The sequence below is a fragment of the Etheostoma cragini genome, chromosome 3 (genome assembly GCF_013103735.1).
Source record: "Etheostoma cragini isolate CJK2018 chromosome 3, CSU_Ecrag_1.0, whole genome shotgun sequence".
NCBI classification, from domain to species: domain Eukaryota; kingdom Metazoa; phylum Chordata; class Actinopteri; order Perciformes; family Percidae; genus Etheostoma; species Etheostoma cragini.
This window is the reverse complement of record NC_048409.1, coordinates 9,668,564-9,686,909: the sequence shown is the minus strand read 5'-3', so window position 1 is coordinate 9,686,909 and position 18,346 is coordinate 9,668,564. Positions and strand designations below refer to the sequence as shown.

Below are 18,346 nucleotides of genomic sequence, written 5' to 3'. Positions count from 1 at the left end.
TGCAGCATTTGGAATCAGCTTTGTACTTTGTGTCTCATGCATCCTGGTAAAAACCATGGTGGTTCTGGCTGTGTTCAAAGCATCAAAGCCAGGAGGTGGAGACAGTCTAAAATGGTTTGGTGCTGTGCAGCAGAGAGGGACAGTTCTGGTACTTTCTTCTATTCAGGCAGCAATTTGCACTGCCTGGCTTGTCTCTGCCTCACCATCTCCTCATAAAAACACTCAATACTATAATGACAAGATAGTTTATGAGTGTGTAGTTGGGTCCACAGCGGGGTTTGCTGTGTTACTCGGCTATATTGGATTACTGGCTATTCTTAGCTTCCTGTTAGCATTTCTGGCGAGGAATCTTCCAGATAGTTTTAATGAAGCCAAACTCATCACTTTCAGCATGCTGATCTTCTGTGCTGTGTGGGTTGCATTTGTTCCTGCTTATATCAGCTCACCAGGCAAATATGCAGATGCATTGGAGGTATTTGCCATCCTGGCCTCCAGTTTTGGCCTTTTGGTGGCACTGTTTGGACCCAAATGTTACATAATCCTGCTGAAACCAGAGAGAAACACAAAGAAAGCCATCATGGGTCGGGGCATTGAGTCATAAAACCTGCTTTTAGTTTCATAACACACAATTTAAAAACTACTTGTAGTATACAAAAATACAAGTAAAAAAAATAGGTTGGTAGCAATTGACAAAACAGGGCTGATGACAAATAACTTGAATCGTATTTGTGAGAATGCTTAAGTACAACAATTTATTCTATGTCTTCAAGATTGCAGTTGAAGTACAAAGTACTTGAACTTTAAATGCAATTGTTACCTGTGTCTTTTAATGGTGTAAATTACCGTTAAACCTGAATAACAAATCTGTTACTTCCCAGAATAAAACATGCAGACTATGTGAGTTCCTCCAACATTATTATGCCCATGTATTTTGACCTATCTGAAGCTGATGTGGACTTAAAGATACTGTACACTCATCAGTTTGTATTGTGCCCCCAAAATTCCAAAAGCTCTTCTTAGATCTTTGAAGAAGCAATGATTAATGACTCTCTGAGTGTCAGGGAATTGCAGGCAACGTTGATACATTTTTCACAGGCCTTCCAAAAAGGCCTACAAGCATCTGAGCTGAAAGCTTACTGTGATAGCATTTGCATATTCTGACTTTGCAGAGCCTCAAATTTCCACTAAGTTAGTTACTTTAGTAAATTGTTGCAAGGTTAGAAGGCTCTCATTAACACAATAGGGTTACTAAATGTAAATGTGCTGTATTTATATAGCGCTTTTCTGGTCTTAACGACTACTCAAAGCGCTTTTACATCATACAGGATACATTCACCAATCACACACATTCATACACTGTGGCCGAGGCTGCCGTACAAGGTGCCACCTGCTCATCAGATAAACACTCACACACATTCACAATCCGATGCGCAGCACCGGGGGCAACTCAGGGTTCAGTGTCTTGCCCAAGGACACTTCGACATGGGACTGCAGGGCCAAGGGATCGAACCACCAACCTTCCAATTGGCAGGCAACCGCTCTACCACTGAGCCACAGCCGCCCCTACTAGAGTTACAATGTATGAACTTTGCTCTTTAACACCAGCTTTGCTGTTTCTATAAGCATTAAAATGATGCTAGTTACTTTATCTCTTTAATATTATCAATATTATGCCTAGTATCAGTCCATATTATAACAATTCAGTATCAAAAAAATCAGTTTAAAGCATAAATTAGCATAAAAGCGCATACACGGTGACCAATAGTTGGCGAATATTCCATGATTTTTACAAACCACCCCTATACTTTTCATTCTGTAATAACTTTGCATATTTATCTCTGAAGAGTTGCTCTGTAGGTGTATGAAACGATTCTTACGCAAGAACAAGTTAAGTAGCTGGGGGTGACGGAACAACTGTTACTCCCTTAGATGGCTTATATCCTTCCACTAGAATTTGAATGTTAATGTGAACTGCCAATGGCAGTAACGGACAGGGTGTGGAAGTGGTATGAAATGAATGCACTGGGAGAGGTTAAAGACAGGAAAAGTTGTACTGTTGTGGATGAAATCCCATTTTTAATTCAATAAAATATTGTGGTACCGTTCAGAATGGAATGGATCGCAAATGGATTTGAATGAAGAAACTTTTTTTTTTTTTAAATCAAACAAAGCTCCCTCCCTCAGCCTAATAGTGTGGGTAACAGATCAAGGCAGCAACATAATCAAAGCCCTGGAACCATTATTGGAGACTTTCTTGTCTTGGTTACCTTATTACTACTGTCCTTTGCCACGGTCTGCATGCTGATGCACTGGCCGCACTACTCAAAGCTACAGGAGAAGCTGGAGAGGCTTTCTCTCCACCCAAATATGCTAATAAATTAATGATTAACTTGCAAAATCTTGATCAAGGGCCTGGCCCAGCCCAAGGATAGTGATGAAAATTCAATGGGCTCGGGCAAAGAATTTTAACTATACCCCAAATCCTTAATCCTTACTGGGCTTCAGTGCTGTCAATATGACAGTTGGGATTTTCCATTGGATCAGGGTCCTGTCACTTGGCTGCCTGTTCTGCCAATTTTTGCAGACCTTGTCACATGACAAATTAATGTCATGTCCATGACTATCCAAAATCCTGACAAAATGGAACCAGACCAGGAATTGTTTTTTAGAAAACTGGCAGACTTAGCCTATAGAAAATGTGTGTTGTATTTGGATGTATGATTTGTTTAAATTTGTAATGAATATTTTGTATTTAGCACAATTGCATTATGTTGTTCTATCCAAACCAATATTTCTAAGCATAATTTCTATGCTGTTTTTGGATTCAAACAAAAAATGTACCTCTGGAATCGCACTTGACAGACGAGAATTCAAAATCAAAAATGTTTTGATTCCGTCAAAGGTTTCACATCTCCAGTAGTTATAGATTGGGCCTTCACGCAATGTACAGATACAATATTAATAACAATAGTTACTGGGCCATTATATATTTCCCATTTTTGGATAATCAAAAGAGGACCTAAACAATGGATGTGTTACTAAAATTTTTAAATTTTAATTTGCTTATTTCATCCGGCCATCAGGTGTTTCTTAGGCTACACAATGGCTACACACTGGCTATGTTGTGCAAGCATGGCTTTGCAGTAACTTGTCAGCTTTGTGGCAGCTGCGTGGATTTTTTGATGTCCCACACACCAGAAATGTGTTTGATGCGGAGCTGTTGCTGCTAGGTGACGAACAGGGAGGGCAAACCTGAAAAATGGGTAAACTTAAATATATAGGCTACTGATTTGATTAAAGCAAGACAATGTTGGCAGTATTGAAGGCAAAATAGGTTACAGAATATTTTTTGATTTCAAAACCTAGGGACTTTCAAACATCAACACGTCATTTATTAATATGTATTTGTGTCAAAATTACATATAAATGTCTTTTCCTATTCTTTTTTGCCTGGAATTGCTTCCAACGTGTCTTGTTAAAAATAGGCATTTATTCTATTTCTAGCAGGCATACGTTTTGCGTGATACGTGCGTGTCACGTAGGCAATGTGTAAGCTCTAACCTGTTAACATGGAAGCCAAAATAAAAACGGACACGTCACGCAGCTAACACGCTCGCACAACGGATCCAGTGTGTAGCCGGCCTCGCTGTTTATTTCAGGCCTCAAGAGACTAATGAAACATTTGGGGGCGAAAATGCAGAGCAACAAGCACAGCAACCTCCACAGCAACAGTGGATATCCCAGGAGAGTTAACGTAAGCAGGGACAAAGGCAACCCAGACAGCACAGAATATCAGCATGCTGAAGGTAATCAGTTCGGCCTCATTAAAGATGTCAGGGAGTTAACGATCAAGAAAGACCAAGAGAAGGCATGTGCAGGCAAACAAACCAATGTAACCTAGAACCAGAGAGAAGCCCACCACAGAGGCCATAGCTCACTCCAGGGTGCAATCAAAAAGTCAAATCAGATCAAATCCCTTTGAATGCAGAATTTACAAAAGTTTATATTTCTTAAGACTCAACCTGTAAAGCAAAACAACCCCAAATCACTACTCTCAAGAGTGACATTAAAAAAACGGCATGATTGCAAATGATTAGTGTTTATTTAGGTAGGCGGTAGAAGTACAAATTGTGTGTGAATAAAAGCCAATATGTAAGTTTTTCCTTGTTCAAGTGAGTTTTTCAGTGCTTTTTCTTACATGCAGGATCAAGCTTCTTTTTTTAAAATTTGGTTTAAATAAGCCAGACTGGTGTACAACAGTTCCTGCTGACTTTAGCTTTATTGATGAGACAGGCATGATGACACAAAAGCAGGCCTCGTGAATATGAATAACTGTTGTCATTAAATTATATTCAGTTATGTAGATAGACTGTCAGTGCAGAGATAAAACAACTAGATCTCTGTCATGAAATTGGGACATTAAAGTTGTGGAGGAACAAGCCAAGTCTGTCTGAACCATTGGCACACGCCTTTCTACATAATCTTCCCCATTGCTAATTAAAACACTCTTTGTATAATGAGGATATCCATCTGACAGGGAGTTTAAAGATTAATATTTTAGCTCTTTTTTTGGTCAAAATCCGTTTTTATGGGTCTCAAAAACAGCTACTCAGTCTGTGCCATTTCCCTCAGATCAAATTAAATTTAGTTCAGTTCAATCTTTACTGTCCTGCATGGGACATTTGACTTGCAGGTTGGCAAAAACCGACAACTTATATTACATGTATTACCTGTTTAGGGATAAAACCTTTTTAGTAAGGCTAATTATTCTAAAACACACGTGTGTTGTTGCCCTTTAAGAAAGACTTTCACTAATAAAGATGAATAGTTATTTGCATACATTTTCTTCCCGTTTCTCATTTTTTGTATAACGTCAAAGAACTGGATCATTTGGAGAGGAAAAAGCCAAAAACCAGAGTTTGTTTTCTATAACAACCGAGACATCATTAGTGTTTATGATTGAAATTGGTGTGCATTTTAAATGAGATGTTTAAGTCCTCAAAACCATCCTTCTCTTTTGTAAGTATTTCCTCAAATGTCATAAGAAATCCAAAATGAAATGAGTCAGCATTAGTACTAATAATGAAATGAGGAAGTCCCATGGAATTTTATTGTGCTCCTACCACCATACTCTTCCTACAATACTTCATTTTTGTCATTCTAGCCTGATCTCAAAATGGCATCTCTGTAAATCATAGTACATAGTACAACTCAAAATAAATGTTCATGGCACAACCTGTGATGCAAAAAGTTTCATTACCATAAAGAAAACAGAACCACAACCATGACATGTTTTGATTCATGTTTATTAATGTTTCTATATACCGGGATCTATTTTTAACTATTGTTTGTGTAAATACATCTGACATTTTTGGTCAAACAAACTAATAAATAGTAGCTAGTCTTATTTAAATTGAATAAATGCAGGCAGATTGATAAGAAAATTATGAATTAGGTGCATTGTTAATATTGTATGCTACCTAGCCATGAGGTGTTTCCTAGTATTTTTATCTGGCCTCAAAAGAATGATGAAACACTTTGGAGCAAAGATACAGAAAAGTAAACCGTAGCTAGAGGCGAGAATTGCAAAAATCTCCACAGCAACAGCATATTTTCCAGGAGAGCTAACATAAGCAGGGACAAAAGCTATCCAGACAGCACAGAATATCAGCATGCTGAAGGTGATCAGTTTGGCCTCATTGAAGTTGTCAGGGAGTTTACGAGCAAGAAAGGCCAAAAGGAGACTGGTGCAGGCCAGCAGGCCAATGTAACCTAGAACCAGAGAGAAGCCCACCACAGAGGCCGTGGCACACTTGAGGGTGACCTTTAACCCTGGGATATCCAAGTCAGCTTGAGGCACAGGGGGGCTGAGTGTCAGCCACATAAAACAAATAAAAACCTTGATGAAAAAAGCATAAAAAATGTCAGCTTAATGTAAGTAATCGCTGTATTAATTTTGTCATTAAAAAGTGATTGTGCAACTCTGACCTGTAAAAAGGAAAAGAGGCAAACGCTTCCTCTCTGTTGGCCCGGACCAAACCACTTCATCAAGGTTTCAGCACCAGGCCGAGCTGAGCGAAAAGCAGCCAGAACTACTATGGTCTTAACTTGAAGGCAGGAAACACAAAGTACAAAGCTGATCCCAAAAGCTGCCTGCTGGAACCGACAAGCCCAGACTGATGGGCGACCAATGAACACCAGTGAGCACATGAAGCAGAGCTTCAGCGACAGGAGAAGCAGGAAGCTCAGTTCTGAATTGTTGGCTCGTACCTGCAAATGAGAATTGGGATTAAATTGGTAATAAAACCAAAGCACAATAATAAACCAATATGGATTCCCTTGCCCTAGATGTTAAAAAACACTTTTTAATTGCATTACTCTGAGTTCTTACCATAGGTGTTTGACGGTAGTAAACAAAAACTACAAATACAGCTGTTGTCACCATGGTACCAGACACAGCTGCTGTAGTCAGGGCAATCCCCAAAGTTTCATTAAAGGAAAGGAAGTCCAGGTGGCGAGGGATGCAGGCAGTTCGTTTAGCATTGGACCAAAACTCTAATGGACAACGCTCACAGTGAAGGGAACCTGGAGGGGGAAGAAATACCAAAACAGGCCGTAGGAAAGAACTGGGGACACTGTGGGATGATCTGAAAGTTATACAAGTCAGTAATATCTTCTGTGGTAATTTCCTCACCAGTTTGATTGCTAATCTCCCCATCAGCACATGGGATACAGTCAAAGCAGCAGAGAGGTTCTCCTTTCCTGCTGGCCTTTCGGGTGCCTGGGGGGCAGCTCTCACTGCACACTGAAGTAGGCACCTAAACAAGTAGATAACGTCTTGTGAGTTACAGTAAATTGTTTATTCAATAGAGCTTTTGGCGTTGACATGAATCAATACTGTTTCTTTTTAACCACCTGACTGGACTTGGTGCTCCACTGAATAGCTGACTCGTTTAGGTGGAGGTCAAATCCATCGACACGACCAATCACAACAAGTGTGAGTGATCCCTCGGGGGTGTTCTGCCAGTTGACAAGGTCGTACTTTGCTGGAGTGTCGTCGTCTTGGAAATAAAACATTTCACCCTGTGGCGTTGTGAAATTCACGTTGTTTAAGTGCTGCAACAGCTAAGAAGAGCAACATTTTAGTAAAACAAATTTCAAATCTAAATGTAAAAAAAGGTCCTCTGACATGCTGCTTTTTGGATGCTAGGCCTTAGTGGTCCCCTAATACTGTATCTGAAGTCTCTTTTATATAGGCCTTAGTGGTCCCCTAATACTGTATCTGAAGTCTCTTTCCCAAAATTCAGCCTTGGTTCAGAATTACAGCCACTAGAGCCAGTCCCACAATGAGCTTTCCTTAGGATGTGCCATTTCTGTGTATGTAGCTTTAGATGCTATTGAAAAGGAGGGGGGGGGGCAACTGCCATGCTTTGCTTGTTTGCAAGACATGAGGTCTCTTTCTCATGGGCGGGCCAAATTCACTGGGTGGGCAAAGCAGAAAAAGAGGAGGTAATCCTGCTTTAACGCTAGATTGGCCAATCTGAGCTTCCATTTTCTCCAAGGCAGAGCAGGATACCCATGGCTCGGTTTACACCTATTGCCACTTCTAGCCACTGGGGGACCATAGGCAGGCTGGGGGAACTCATATTAATGTTAAAAAACTCATGAAGTGAAATTTTCCATGCCATGGGACCTTTAAGCAGTTGCATTTATCACATAAAAAAATTACTTAACATGCCTATAAAATTGTGTGGTGTTGAAATAGACATACTGGTGTTTACCTCAATGGATTTGATGTTTTTTGGAGAAGAGCAGGTGGGGCTGTTGTTTCCAGGTGAGCTGTCTCTGCCATGGCAGAGAAGCGTGTGAAGGGCGTGTGCTGCAGCGTAAACAGCAAGGTAGACATTATAGGTCACCCTGAGCTGAGATGTATCAGTGAAGTGATTCTGCACTCCCTCCAGGGACTCTGTACCACTGCAGGGTGGTTGAGAAGCTTTTCGAAGCAAACTGTCTGCTTGAGACGGTAGTGAAGAGGCATATTTGGAGAACGGTGGGGCCCCAGGATTACAACTAAATATCTTTTCCCAAAATTCTCTTAAGAATGTATCATCAAGACGACGAGATGGTTTCAAACTTCTGATAAAATTTTCAAATCCAGGTATGACTCTACTTCGAATGGCCACACCAATCACACCCCTTGTGACTACAGAAGTGGCCGGATCTTTGAGAAGATCATCACTTGTGCTCCACGCCTCACTGGCCACAAACTGTTTGTCAGTCACCTAGTGATAGCAATACAACAAAATCAAAAGATAACTTTAAAAAGCTATTTAGTATTTTTTATTCAGTTTGGTTATTATTTATAGATTAAATACCCACTTGTATTCCATTTACTCACATTTATCTTGGAGAGTTGCAGAAACAATTCCCTCACATCTGTGTACCAGGCAAAGATCAGAATCACTTTTGCAGTCGAGGCCTGAATTGTGAGGGCTGCTCTTCTGGCATCACTCACAATGTTTTCCCTTTGAAGAGTCTCTATAAATTCCACACACACCCCTGCCTCCTGAGTCTCCTCCTGAAATAACTGAAATAAAAAGTTGAAAGGAGCAAAAAGATTAGCTGAATCTATTTTGTATAGAGTGCATGGCAATGCAGTGAAAATGGAAACACCTTTATTGCCACAAGGCCATAATCGTTGTTTACTACCACAGCCCCAACATAGGTCCAATTATATCGTATGGCAAGCTGGGCGATGGCCCAGGCTTGGTAAATATCACTGGGCATGGTCCTGAAGAAGTGAGGATACTGGCGTCGGTCACTCAGACAGGGACAGCTAGCTGTGTAGCTCATCTACAGTAAAAGAACACCAAAAAAAAAAACAATACATACTTGGGTACTCTAAAATCGCATACTTATTCTGAAATGTCATACACATAAATATTGTTATTATCTAATTTTCACCTAAGGGATTGTTTTTTAAGAAGAATGTTTACTGCAGTGAACAGCAAAGAGTTTACTTTTCTTTTACATCAAAATGAACGTGAGAAAACATAAATGTGCCATATGCTCCAAAAAGTCCATCCGTCAATAGGTTAAATAAAACCCTATGAACCCTATTTAAACCACAGAGTGTTTAATATTGTGAGTGAAAATCTGAAAGTTATTGACTTTTTGCTTCCAATTTTTATTTAAACATTTTTTTATATATTCAAACTACACACAAATACAATTTGGGGTTTTTGGAACCTTACTAAAGGTAGAGAGAGTGGCCCCAGGGATCTGGAGAGTATCTTGGCTTCTTCGGATGAGGAACCACCAATGATCAAAGGAACAGGCTGTACACCTGATGACATTATATAAATGTTAGGGATTGGTTCTCTTTCAAACACAACATTGCAGTGTTTAGGCTGTCAGCAATCTATTTGCTTGGTATTGAAACAGAAGTATGAACCATGCAGTTTGAAATAATACCTTTTTTTTTTTCAATTCCCTCTTCATACCCAGCAGAATAGTCCGGAGGGTCTGTTGAATTACAGTTGGCGCTGTCTCCTCCAACCAGCGACAGTGCAGCCTGCAGGGCCCACAGGGCTACGCCACAGCTATCGTGAATATAGTAGCCCAGCTTCACCCCTGGCAGCAAGGTTGTACTGTGATTGATTTCCTCCAGCGCAAACACCATAGCATAAATATACTGTAATGGAAGATTTTCCAAACTGATACCACAAGAGAAAAGGCATAAGAAATATGTCAGTCAAAATGCTGTCAAAGTGACTGTGAGGATCTGTAATAATCCTTAAATAATATGGGTAATAATCTTCATTATCATTAAATAGCATTAAACAAGCAATAATGAAAAAATGTGTTGGACAAGAAAATCAGCACATATGTGTGAAGACACTACCAATAGTTAACAATCTATGAAATAGAAAAAGATACAGCTGATGAGTGCATGAAATATGCATTATGCACAGTAAAAAGTAAAATATGGAGTTTTACCTAGTACAAGGCTTGAAGTCAGGCAACTGAGTGAAGTCATTGTTTGTAGCTGGAGGCTTAGAATGAACATTAAAGAGACCACCAATAACTACATCTCCATCCTGAAACAGACCCTGGTTGCTGGGTGTACCCCAGCGGGAACAAGACACTGTCTCAACCACCTGTAACCCCACCCTGAGCCCCAGCCGTCTGCTGACAAGCCCCAGGAAGAGCAGGGATGGGGCTGAGCATAGTCTCAGAGCGAAGAGCCAGAAGAACCAAGACATGGATGGAGCTGTTCTGGACACTTTAAATGTGTACAATATACCCAGCTAGATGGCTTCCCATTGGCACAAAAGAGGTGTATTATAGTAAACAGTTAAAAGTTCCTGAAACGAAAAAAGTAAAATTATCTTAATTCTTTCTTAATATATCTGTTAGACGTCCACATGTAAATCAGAATAAATTCCAGTGAAAAATAAATATTACAACAGATACAACTTGCACTGACAACAGACGAGGTATAACATACTCCCCCCTCCAGCTCTACACAACATAGATGTTGTTCTGTGTATTTATAACAGCTGTAAAGCCCATGGCGGAATGATAGTAAACAGGATGACACTGCACTACATCACTTCTCTCAGAGGTGAGGCCAAAACAATAAGAACATAACTGACAGCTGTGTGATACAGAAACTACAGTAGTAACCTGTAGGGCAGGGACCACATAGATCCCCATAGAGTTAGATTTTCTTAACATTTAACATTTAGTTAATAAATTAATCCCCCGTGGCTCATAAATACTCGGCCACACTCACACACAGGGACATACCTGGTTCAAAGGCTCAAAAGGTAATCTCATCTCACAGAACTAAGTTAAAGGAGAATTCCGGTCAATTTCAACATGTAGTTCTGTTGTTTGTAAATTTGGAGTGCTGTCAGTAGAGAGAAAAATGAAACCAATCGGTGCTGCCTACACCGTGTTATCCTCCTGCTAGAGTTAGTACCCAACAGGCTTGAACAGGGCAAGTTTTAAACTTGTTTTTGGCCTTTACACATGTTTATAATATTCCTTAAAAGAGCCTACCCATGTGTAGTGATTCCTTCTGAGTGAACCCGGTGAATCTGGCTGCTGTAAATGTGGCAGAAATGCATGAAAGTTGTGAGAATTCAACTGTTTTTAGTTCCGTTTTTTTACTGCAAGGAGTGCTTTGGGACCGTCTACAAACTACAAAACGTAAAAGAGATAAAACGTATTTTCAAAAATAAGCACATGCTTATTTTTTAAGTGCTGTAAAACAACTAGCAGGACACAAATTATAATTGAGGTAAGTTTGGAGACACCACCTTATTTAATCATTAAATTGTTAGCCTACATATTTTTATTTCTATTTTCTGTGTTGTAGTTTGTAGTCCCTAAGCACTCTAATGCCATGTCAACACAGGAACTAAACAGAACTGAATTAGCACAGCTTTCATACATTTCTTTCACATCTACTGCAGTCAGATTTGCTGTGTTTACCGAGAAGGAATCACTGCACATGGGAAGGCACTTTTAAAAGACATTTTGAACATGTTTAGAGGGTAAAAACAAGTTTAAAACTTGCCCTGTTTAAGCCTGTTGGGTGCATTGTAGACAGTACCAATTGTTTTAATTTTTCTCTCTACTGACAGCACTCCAATTTTACAAACAACAGAGCTACATGTTGAAAACTGACAGGAATTCTCCTTTAAGAGAGAAGGTACTTATGAGCAGCAGGTGTGCAATTGCTCACCTCCATCATTTTTATTTTACAAGCAATTATATCCAATAACACACTGACAGGGAGGAGGTACGGAGGTGGAAATAATAATACTAATAATTAATTACATCTAAAGAGTGCTTTCTCATAGACACTACTCTCTGACACCACCAATAGGTCTATTTTCATAGTTTTGTAGATCATAGCTAACACAGTGTCAAATGTATTTTTCATTATCTACACTACATACATATCTTTATCTACAGAATATACATCATTATAATGTGGCTACTGTATGCATTTCAACATTTGCAATACATTGAATAATATAGCCATTCAAAAAAACAGACTCAGGAACTTTTCATTACTGGTAAATTTCCACTGTCTACTATTCTGTATCTGCATAATATACATAGAAAGGCATTGCAAAGAAGGTTAAAAGAAGAGGAAGAAAGGTTGATTCTACCTCTACACTCATTGTGGCCCCATCATTATGAAACCATTGTCACATTTAACTGCAACCCATGATTTCTTGACATAAATGAATCAATGTGGAAGTGGAATCCTCTACATCAATAAATCAATCAATCAACATTTATTTATATAGCACTTTACAACAACCAGTAGGTATCCAAAGTGCTTAACAAAATGAGTAAAAACATACAACAAAAAGAGTAAACATAGAGAACAGTAAAATCAGAAAAGGTTACAAAGAAACAAAAGAATACAAATTGTCACACAATAGAGATATGGCATTGTTTAATGCATGATAATTGTGTGCTAAGTAATACAAATGAAAATGACATGTAGGTTTCATCTCCAAAACTGACACATAAAGAAGCAGGAACCTCTACAGGAGAGAGCATGCAGCCCTTTCATGCTTATTCAGCATTGGCAATAGTAAGCTATAAACCACACTTAACACACTCTGGTTGGCATTATACACAAGTGAAGTAGGCAAGCAACTCTTAATCACACCCAGCTGGTTTGTGTAATAAGTGTGCAGGATAGGTTTTGGACCAGCAAACCTTGGAACCCCGGAAAGAACCTTGTTGAGAGATGAGGAAAGAAGTAGCTGAGCATCATTCCATTAGATGGTATGATGCTTCCATCTAGTGGTTTATTTTGGTAAATGCAGCAATACTATGATTTCTTTGAACTATATAAAGCTAGAACATACTGTACTACTGATATTGGTCCACTGTGAACGTAATACATTAACCTCAATCAATTATTGCATGTAAATAGTTTACCAAATAATGAACAGGATGGTACACAAGCTACATAATCTTTCTTGAATTTTTCTATTTCAAAAAAATTAGTAATGTAGTGTAATTTTAATCAAAATGTTATTGTTTTCAGAGGGACTGGTGGGGAGTTGTATCCCTTTAAGTATTTTTTAAAAACACAGAACACAACCACATGCAAAATATTAATTAATTAATTAATTAATTATTATTAGTCAATAATTAATGCAAAATACACCAATTCACTTTTTAGTGAGCAGCATTTAATTTAAATGTTTATTTTTCTTTAATGATTGATATGAAGTGTTATATAAGTATTTAATAATTTAATGAACAACAGATATATTCTTGCTTAGTTACCAATAAAAGCCATAACTATGTGTGGTTGAATACATTTTATTTCATACAAGCACATTTACATTTAGCATGACCCCCAGTAGAAAGATGATTATAGAAAGAAAGATTATAGAAGTAGAAAGATGATAATACATTTTTTATTTCATACAAGCACATTTACATTTAGCATGACCCCCAGTAGAAAGATGATTGACAAAACACATGAAAGTTGCATGATGCCAGATTTGGAAAAGTGAGGCATTTCAGCCAAAACACTACCTTCCCATCAGGTGCTTCTTGGTGTTTTTCTTAGGCCTCAAGAGAATAATGAAACATTTGGGGACAAAAAGGCAGAGCAATAAACCATAGCTAGAGGCCTGGATTGCAAAAATTTCCACAGCGACCACATACTTCCCAGGAGAACTAACGTAAGCAGGGACAAAGGCCACCCAGACAGCACAGAATATCAGCATGCTGAAGGTAATCAGTTTGGCCTCATTGAAGTTGTCAGGGAGTTTCCGAGCAAAAAAGGCCAAAAGAAGGCATGTGCAGGCCAACAAACCAATGTAACCTAGAACTAGAGAAAAGCCCACCACAGAGGCCATAGCGCACTCCAGGGTGACCTTTGACCCCTGAAAACCCAGATCACGTTGAGGCACAGGGGGGCTGAGGGACAGCCATGTGGCACAAATGATAACCTGTATAAAATGTAAACACATGTATGTGTCATGTTTTTATATGTCTAACAATTTTTTCATAATTTAGTCAATAACAAATATTCACACCTGTATAGATGTAAAGAGGCAAACGCTTCCTCTCTGTTGGCCCGGACCAAACCACTTCATCAAGGTTTCAGCACCAGGCCGAGCTGAGCGGAAAGCAGCCAGAACTACTATGGTTTTGACCAGGAGGCAGGAAACACAAAGTACAAAGCTGATCCCAAAAGCTGCCTGCTGGAACCGACAAGCCCAGACTGATGGGCGACCAATGAACACCAGTGAGCAGAGGAAGCAGAGCTTCAGCGACAGGAGAAGCAGGAAGCTCAGTTCTGAATTGTTGGCTCGAACCTTGATAATGATCAGATCAACAGAAAAAGACAATTCAGCCATTTAAACAGTACAAAACAGGAACAAATGTGACATTATTTTAAATGCATACAACAAGGTCTCTGTTACATTATTTTAGATTCTCACCATAGGTGTGTGACGGTAGCAGAGAAACACGACAAATACAGCTGTTGTCACCATGGTACCAGACACAGCTGCTGTAGTCAGGGTAATGCCCAAAATTTCATTAAAGGAAAGGAAGTCCAGCTGGCGAGGGATGCAGGCAGTTCGTTTAGCATTGGACCAAAACTCTACTGGACAACGCACACAGTGAAGGGAACCTGGGAGAGGAAAAAATAGGAGAGAGGGAAGGAAAACAATACACAAAGGGGTAAATTGTAGTTGTCTGATGGAGTAATTTCCTCACCAGTTTGATTGCTAATCTCCCCATCAGCACATGGGATACAATCAAAGCAGCAGAGAGGTTCTCCTTTCCTGTTGGTCGTACGGGTGCCAGGGGGGCAGCTCTCACTGCACACTGAAGTAGGCACCTAAACAACAAGCCAAATAATATTCTCAACGACACAATATTTTGAGTTGAAACAGGCATTTATTTCAACAGGGAATTTGTTTGTAGCCTTGACACCACTTGTCGATGTGACCACCTGTTTGGATCCGGTGGTCCATTGAATAGCTGACTCGTTTAGGTGAAGGTCAAACCCGTCCACGCGACCAATCAAAACAAGTTTGAGGGATCCCTCAGGGGTGTTCTGCCAGTTAACAAGGTCGTACTTTGCTGGGGCATCACCACCTTGAAAGTAAAACGTTTCCCCCTGTGGTGTGGTGAAATGCACGTTGTTCAGGTGATGCAACAGCTGAAAGCAACAAATATTGAAGAGACCGTTAATATTTAAAAAATGAATCTGTCTACAAAACAAATGCACTTTCAATATAAATATTCTGTTAAAAAATCTAAAGAACTATGACTCTTATGGATGAGAGTCCATGGATAGGGATAATTATGTTTACCTCTATGGATTTGATGTTTTTTGTAGAAGAGCAGGTGGGGCTGTTGTTTCCAGGTGAGCTGTCTGTGTCGGGGCAGGAGAGAAGGCTGTGAAGGGCGTGGGCCGCAGCATAAACAGCAAGGTAGACATTATATGCCACCCTTAACTGAGAGGTATCAGTGATGGAATTATGCAGTCCCTCCAGGGACTCTGTGCCACTGCAGGGGGATAAAGAAGCTTTCTGAAAGGACGCTTTGGCAGAAGATACATGGTTAGACCTTGTTTTGAGTGTTGAAGAGAGAGGTGCTGCATGTAATTGCAAAGCTCCAGGACTGCATCCAAACTCATTTTCCCAGAATTCTCTTAGGAAGTCATCATCTGGATTACGAATTGGGTGCAAACTTCTGAGGTAATTTTCAAATCCGGGTATTGTTGAACTTCGTATGGCTACACCGAGAACACCGGTGGCCACTTTAGAGATGGCAAGATTTCGGAGAAGATCATTATTGGTGCTCCAAGCCTCACTTGCCAGAAACTGTCTGTCCGTCACCTACAGTAAAATGAAATTAAAATAAATTACGACAATAAAAACAGATGGCATTACGTTTTTAAAAACTATAGCCTATGTCTTTGTTTTCTTTTCGCGCCAGTCGCTCACATTTATCTTGGCCAGTTCCAGAAATACTTTCTTTACTTCTGTATACCAGCAAAAGATCAGAATCACCCTTGCAGTCGAAGCTTGAATTGTGAGGGCTACACGTCTGGCATCACTCTCAATAGTTTCTTTGCGGAGCGTCTCTATGAATCCCAAACATACCCCTTTCCCCCGAGTCTCTTCTTGAAATGCCTGGAGTTCAAAACAACAAATACATTCATATAAATAGGATATTCTTATCTTAAGTATATATAGAGGAGATCTATTCAAGAGTTTTCAGGCAGTTTATAGAATTATAACAATAACATGCACCTGTATTGCCAAAAGACCATAATCATTGTTGACAACCACAGCTCCCATCCAAGTCCAGCGGAAGCGTAAGGCCAGCTGTGCCATGGCCCGGGCTTGGTAAATATCACTGGGGATTGTTCTGAAGACGTTTGGAAACTTAATCTTGTCACTTAGACAGGGGCAGCTTGACAAGTAGCTGATCTGAGAGAAAAACGCAGCAATATTATTTTGACACTGCTTTTACAGCAATAATAGGACATTTTATTTTTAATTAAAAAACTAGAATCAGCCTCATGGTGTTGACTGTATGAAAATGTTCATCAGGTTTATTTCCTGATATAATTAAACTCACAAATGGCACAGAAAGAGGCCCTAGGATCCTAGACAGAAATATGGTTGTTGTTGATGCGGCATCACCAATGAGCAAAGGAACAGGTTGACCACCTGCTGATAGCATTGGACATATAATTACATGAGGACAATTTTTTTTATACTACAAATATGAGCTGATGTTTTCATGAATATACCAAATGTTAGTAGCATAGTGAGTTATATAAAGTGATACCTGTTGTCTCTCCGGGTTGATCATTCGCTGCAGTATGAGACGTGGATGCTGTTATGTTGCAGCTTTGTTTGTCTCCTGCAACCATTGACAATGCAGCTTGCAGAGCCCAGGGATATCGGACACAGCTATCAAATATGCGGTAGCCCAACTTTACTCCTGGTAGCAGGGTGTTGTTACGATTGATTTCCTCCACCGCATATGCCATGGCATACACATTTTGTAATACCTCTGGATCAAATCTGAAACCACAGGAGTAGAAAGGATCAGCATATAACATAACATAAACCACAACATGAATTAGCGACAGATAAAAAAAATGAATCACCATAAACAAAAAAAACAGCAAATGTCCAAAAATGTCATAAATACACCAACCAAGTAAAATTTGCATATGTATATAAATGTATAACTTTTATAATAAATATAATCATTAAAAAACTGATGTGTAATTACAAACATGCACACTCTAACTTTCTAGTTCAACATCTGGTAGATTTAAGTAATATTTTCATCTGCATTTTAATAGAAACATATGAGCATGACAAAATTATAAAACCCCAGATGTGCTAAACAACATAATACCCACCAGACATTCAACAACAATGTACTGATTAAGTTACCCGGTGCAAGGTTCATATTGTGGCAGCTTGGTAAAGACCTGCTCTACATCTGAAGGTTTGTAATTGAGATTAAAAAGTCCACCGATAATCACATCTCCATCCTGGGAGAGGCTTTTGTTGCTCGGTGCACCCCACCGGGTGCACACTATTGCCTGAACCACCTCCAGTCCCATCCGTCTGCCCACTATACTGAGAAGCAGCAGGGAGAGAGCTGAGGAGGGCCACTGAGCAAAGAGCCAGGGGAACCAAGACATGGATGCAGCTATTCTGGACGTTTAACACATGTAGCTGAATGTCAGAATATGTGTCTGTAGATTTAGTCTGAAAAACACAGTATAACACAAGACACATCAAACCTGAAAATACTTAATTAAGTTCAGAATAAATCGTATCTCACAAACACTGTTCAACAATTTATCTTACCAAAGACAAATCCCATTAAATAGCACATCTTAATCCAAATGTAACATGAGAGCCTCATGTCAGCTACTGGCAAACAGAGAGGACATTGTAAACAGAAACATATTTAACTTGGTTAAACAGATAACATCACAAGGTTTATAGTTGGGGGAGCTGAAAATGGTGTCTTGACCAAAACATAACCACCCCCCACTCTGCACAAGTGGATTGTTGTAGTGAGTATTTATAATAGGTGTAAAGCCTTATTCAAGGAAGAAAAACTGATGACACAAGCAGCACACAAGCCAAATTATTCGTCCCTAGAGTGATGGTGGAAAAACAATTGAAAGCTTACAAAGGGATTAGCAACAGTGTTGCCAGATCTTGGGAGACAAATAAGCAACCAGGCCTGTGAAAACAAGCCCAAAACAAGCAACTTTGTCTACGGAGCCCCCCTA

At 39.6% G+C, this 18,346-nt stretch overlaps 3 protein-coding genes across 3 annotated transcripts in view; 1 reads left to right on the top strand and 2 right to left on the bottom strand.

Annotated features, from left to right (window-relative positions):
- LOC117942299 (extracellular calcium-sensing receptor-like) overlaps positions 1–601 on the top strand; it is a 4,436-nt gene extending 3,835 nt beyond the window's left edge. Inside the window, exon 10 of the mRNA XM_034867704.1 lies at positions 6–601. Within this exon, the coding sequence (XP_034723595.1) occupies positions 6–601 (596 nt within the window). The remainder of the gene's footprint in view (positions 1–5) is intronic.
- Positions 602–5,383: 4,782 nt separating this feature from the next.
- LOC117942297 (extracellular calcium-sensing receptor-like) lies at positions 5,384–8,390 on the bottom strand. Its single transcript, XM_034867702.1, has 8 exons — positions 8,376–8,390; positions 8,171–8,282; positions 7,782–8,014; positions 6,916–7,125; positions 6,695–6,818; positions 6,392–6,585; positions 5,989–6,270; positions 5,384–5,899 (listed from the first exon to the last, which is right to left on the bottom strand). Exons 1-8 carry the CDS (start codon positions 8,388–8,390, stop codon positions 5,477–5,479), a joined length of 1,593 nt encoding a protein of 530 aa, XP_034723593.1. The 3' UTR covers positions 5,384–5,476.
- A 5,190-nt stretch (positions 8,391–13,580) lies between these two features.
- LOC117942296 (extracellular calcium-sensing receptor-like) lies at positions 13,581–16,126 on the bottom strand. The gene is made up of 7 exons (XM_034867700.1): positions 16,118–16,126; positions 15,381–15,908; positions 15,017–15,226; positions 14,779–14,902; positions 14,499–14,692; positions 14,091–14,372; positions 13,581–14,003 (listed from the first exon to the last, which is right to left on the bottom strand). The coding sequence occupies exons 1-7, from the start codon at positions 16,124–16,126 to the stop codon at positions 13,581–13,583; spliced, it is 1,770 nt and encodes a 589-aa protein (XP_034723591.1).
- Between the last annotated feature and the right edge of the window lie 2,220 nt (positions 16,127–18,346).